Raw genomic sequence first — 4,307 nt, 5'->3', positions numbered from 1 at the left:
AACAGATCTGACTTATATAATTGATAAATATTGTAGTAAAGCAGGTGAATCAATTAATAATGATTATCAACAACTAATGGTGTCGTTTCCTGAAAATACAATATTAAGTTCAGGTTTGAATGAAGATGCATATGTTAATCAACAACAACAACAACAACAAGATCAACAGTTTTCAAATACCTATTACAATGCACCTCCAAATTTATATCATGAACATTCATTGACATTCCTTAATCCAACAGTGTCACCATCTACCTCAGGAGCAGGAAATACATTACCCACTTTGGGTTTATCTCTAAATACAATTTCAAGTTCAGATTGGAATGAAGATGTATATGTTAATCAACCACAACAACAACCACAACAACAACAATTATTAGTATCTAAAGATCAACAGCTTTCAAATACAAATACAAGCTACAATGTACCTCAGATACATGCTGATGGAAATTTAAAGCATGTACATTCATTGCCACCAACAGTGTCACCATCTATCTCAGGAGCAGGATCCACATCTGGAAATTCATCATCCACTTTGGGTTTATTATCTCTTTCAAACCAAGATGAGAAAATAACAAGGGAAGTGAGTTTATTATCTCTTTCAAACCAAGATGAGAAAATAACAAGGAAGCGGAAAAAGGAAGAAAGGAAAAAGAAAAAGAGGGAAGAAAAGAAAAAAAAGAAGGAAGAAAAGAAGAAGAAGAAGAAGGAAGAGAAAAAGAAAAAGGAGGAAGAACTTTCTGCAAAGCGAATAAAATATTTGGTTATACAAACTATAAAACAATCATTCCCAATATTATCTGAAGAACCTCCAACCCCATTGACTTTGCCCTCATCATCATCATCATCATCATCATCATCATCATTATCATCATCATCATCATCATCATCATCATCATCCAAAAAAAGAAAAAAAAAGAAAAATAGTTGTTAACATTTAGTTGGTTTTGATTGTTAAGGTTTATAAAATTTTCTTCATTGTCAGTAATAAATAAAAGAAAAATTTGAATTAGTTAAACCATGTACTGTATATATTTTTTAGTACAAATTAACAAATTTATAGATCTACTAAAGAATTGGAATCTGCTAAAGCTCAAGTGCAACTATAATAGTATGAAATATTTTTACCATATGCAGCAAAAATAGAGCTGTATAGTCCTTCGAATGTAGAAGCTGGGTGTAGTGGAGTTTCGAGAATATAATAAGTTTTTTTGTTACAAAAGAATAAAATGAAACCTTTTTACGAGAACATTTTACTTTCATCCTAGACTGAGAGAGTGTGCTAGCCAAAGCTCCTCCGTTTTAAAGCTATTTATTATACATTATGGATGTTTTAATGATTGAACTAGTTGAAGCTCTGAGGACAGAATTAAATTACCTACGGGACGAAGTACAGCAGTTGAAAGAGCATCAGGCGAAAAGAAATGAGGAGACCAGCTTTAAAAAAAACACTTGGAAAGTTGTTAAGGATAGAGGTCTTAAGAAAACTTTGGTAATAAATTATCTATCAGCTCACCCACAAGATGAACTTCATTCAGATTACAGTGCTTAAAGTAACAGTTACCTAATTTTTAATTAAAGCTCTTCTAACCTTTGATATATATTGATGAAAATATCCTTGAAAAAACAACTATTCTAAAAAAAAATTTAATCATCACAAACACTTTATGACCTCTTGTTCTTTTAAGCTTTGTATAACAGCAATTATAAAAACTTAGCCCAGACTTGTCACTGGCTGTGCTTGTTCTGCCTGACTTGTCATTGGGTGTGCTTGTTCTGCCTGACTGACTTGTCACTGGCTGTGCTTGTTCTGCCTGACTGACTTGTCACTGGCTGTGCTTGTTCTGCCTGACTTGTCATTGGGTGTGCTTGTTCTGCCTGACTGACTTGTCACTGGCTGCGCTTGTTCTGCCTGACTTACTTGTCACTGGCTGTACTTGTTCTGCCTGACTGACTTGTCACTGGCTGTGCTTGTTCTTCCTGACTTACTTGTCACTGGCTGTACTTGTTCTGCCTGACTGTGACTTGTCACTGGCTTTATTTACTTAAATCATTATTACCATTGAGATGTTGAGGGTAATTATAACTGTATATAATTAAAGTCAGAATCATCCTTTATTAACTTATTTACCTTAAATTAAACCTCACATTAGTACAAGCCAGGAATTTTTTGGGGGTGCCTAATTTAAAAAATCAAAACTATTAATAATGTCATCAATTCTCATTATATATTTCTACACAATAATAACTCCAATAATCATATGTCTATTCTCATATAAAAATGAACAGTAGACCTAATAGAAATGGGCACACTAGATGTTTGTACATGAATGTATTTTTCATTTAAAACACTTTTAATGTTTTAATAACCTCGTCACGCAAAGCTTCGACAGTAATTTGTTCCGAGTGCTGTACAGAAGCGACAACAGTGTTCACTCTTTTGGGAATAACAGCTCCTTGATCGAAGGCATACTGGCATGTGACTTGAGTCTTACAGTCAGGTCGCGCCCACCAGAACGTCCCATCTCTTCGCAGCTCTGCAATCTTCTGATTGAGACGGTGTGCCAGCATAATATTTAAGGGCATGCACTCGTCGGTCTCATCAGTGGCATAACCAAACATCAGTCCCTGGTCCCCTGAACCAGTGTTGTCATCACTGCGCCCGATGTGTACACCATTAGCAATCTCCGCACACTTTTGCTCCAGGGCCAGAAGAATATTACAGGTCTTGTAGTCAAAGCCCTTTCGTGAATCATCAAAACCAATTTTCTTAACAATATCACCCACGATTTGTTGATAATTAACTTGGGCCTTGGACGTAATCTCCCCACAGATCAGGATCATACCAGTTTTGTTACACGTTTCACAAGCAACTTTGGCGTCAGGGTCCTGGCTAAGATGGGCATCAAGCACTGCGTCGCTGATCTGATCGCAAATTTTGTCGGGGTGGCCTTCGCCTACGCTCTCACTGGTGAAGAGGAACGTCTCATGATCTCCATCCATGCTCTCAGCACACTATCCTGGGGAACGAAAATGTTTCTAAGTACTCTTGAATTTGGGACCAGGTTTCCTTGGCTAGATTTTAACTAAATAAAAATCCGTTATGTAAAGGAATATTATTAAAAACATTGACCTAATTGTGTGAAGAGAGAAAGAGAGAGAGAGAACGCAAACCTGGTCACGTGGAGAGAGAGCAACTGAGCAACTGTAAAGCAAGTGTGCAGCTGCTCTGTCTTATAACAAAACTGTGAGTCAAAAAAGAATATGGATCATTTATTTTATTTTGAAATGATTATAAACCATTAAAAAAAACCATTATTACTCATTCTAATTGGAAGAGTGAATGTATAATTTGGTAACCTGTAATCCTTAACTCTTTATGAACATAATAATTCCATCTGGTGAAAGGGATAATAATAATATTGTGTTAATAATTATAGAAGTATTTATTAGTCATATATAAAAATGTAATAGAAGGAACAATAAGATTTGAAATTCAATTCATATATTTCCAACCAGTCTCCAAGGTAAACAGCCTCTGTCAAATGGTAGATAAGATACATTATAAATCATCTTTATTATATGTTGTTAACAAAAAGCTGCTGTACGTGTGGACATTTGTATCCAAGATGTTTTTTCTCTATTATTAATTCTCTCCCGCAACCACCACATTCTCTTTTTTGGGGGGTTTCATAATGATTGAGATGACGATGATGTTCCCTAATAATACTTCTAATTTCTAGAAGAGTCTTGGGTATGAAGTATTCAATATGGTCTCCCTCAGCGCCTTCAGCTGCCAACACATCTGCGCGTTCATTTCCATAGATTCCAACATGGGAGGGAATCCACAGGAACTTGACAACTCTTCCCTGGTTGGTTAGTACCTTCACAACTCTCTTAATTTCAGCGACTATTGAAAGATTCTCGTCCCGATCTTTATTTAGGCTTTGCAGTGCTGCTCTCGAATCGGTGCAAATCACTGCACCAGTAGTATTCTGTTCAATAATATACCTTAACGCCATAGCAATGGCAGTTAACTCTGCTTGTGTTGAAGAGGTATAGTTCTCAATGCGCGCTTTTTCCTCATTTTTTGGTGGAAAAAATACATCATCCTTCTTAATTACCGTGTATGCTGCACCCGCCCGGCCATTAATAGGATTAGATGACCCATCAGTGAAGATTTGATCTAGTTCATCTCCAGCTTCATTATAAATTTCCTTAAGATACTTGTGGCTTATTTCTTTGGGTACCATGTTGGTTTTTTTCTTTACCATATCATTGATGATAATCCTGCACGAGTCATTCAG

At 36.0% G+C, this 4,307-nt stretch overlaps 1 protein-coding gene across 1 annotated transcript; it reads right to left on the bottom strand.

The window, feature by feature from the left end:
- Positions 1-2,343: 2,343 nt before the first annotated feature.
- On the bottom strand, positions 2,344-3,003 carry LOC138370114 (S-adenosylmethionine synthase-like). Its single transcript, XM_069334101.1, has one exon. It carries the CDS (start codon positions 3,001-3,003, stop codon positions 2,344-2,346), a length of 660 nt encoding a protein of 219 aa, XP_069190202.1.
- Between the last annotated feature and the right edge of the window lie 1,304 nt (positions 3,004-4,307).

This window comes from Procambarus clarkii, chromosome 31 (assembly GCF_040958095.1).
Source record: "Procambarus clarkii isolate CNS0578487 chromosome 31, FALCON_Pclarkii_2.0, whole genome shotgun sequence".
Classification (NCBI taxonomy): Eukaryota; Metazoa; Arthropoda; class Malacostraca; order Decapoda; family Cambaridae; genus Procambarus; species Procambarus clarkii.
Note: the sequence above shows the minus strand (reverse complement) of the source record. Positions and strands in the feature narration are given on the sequence as shown.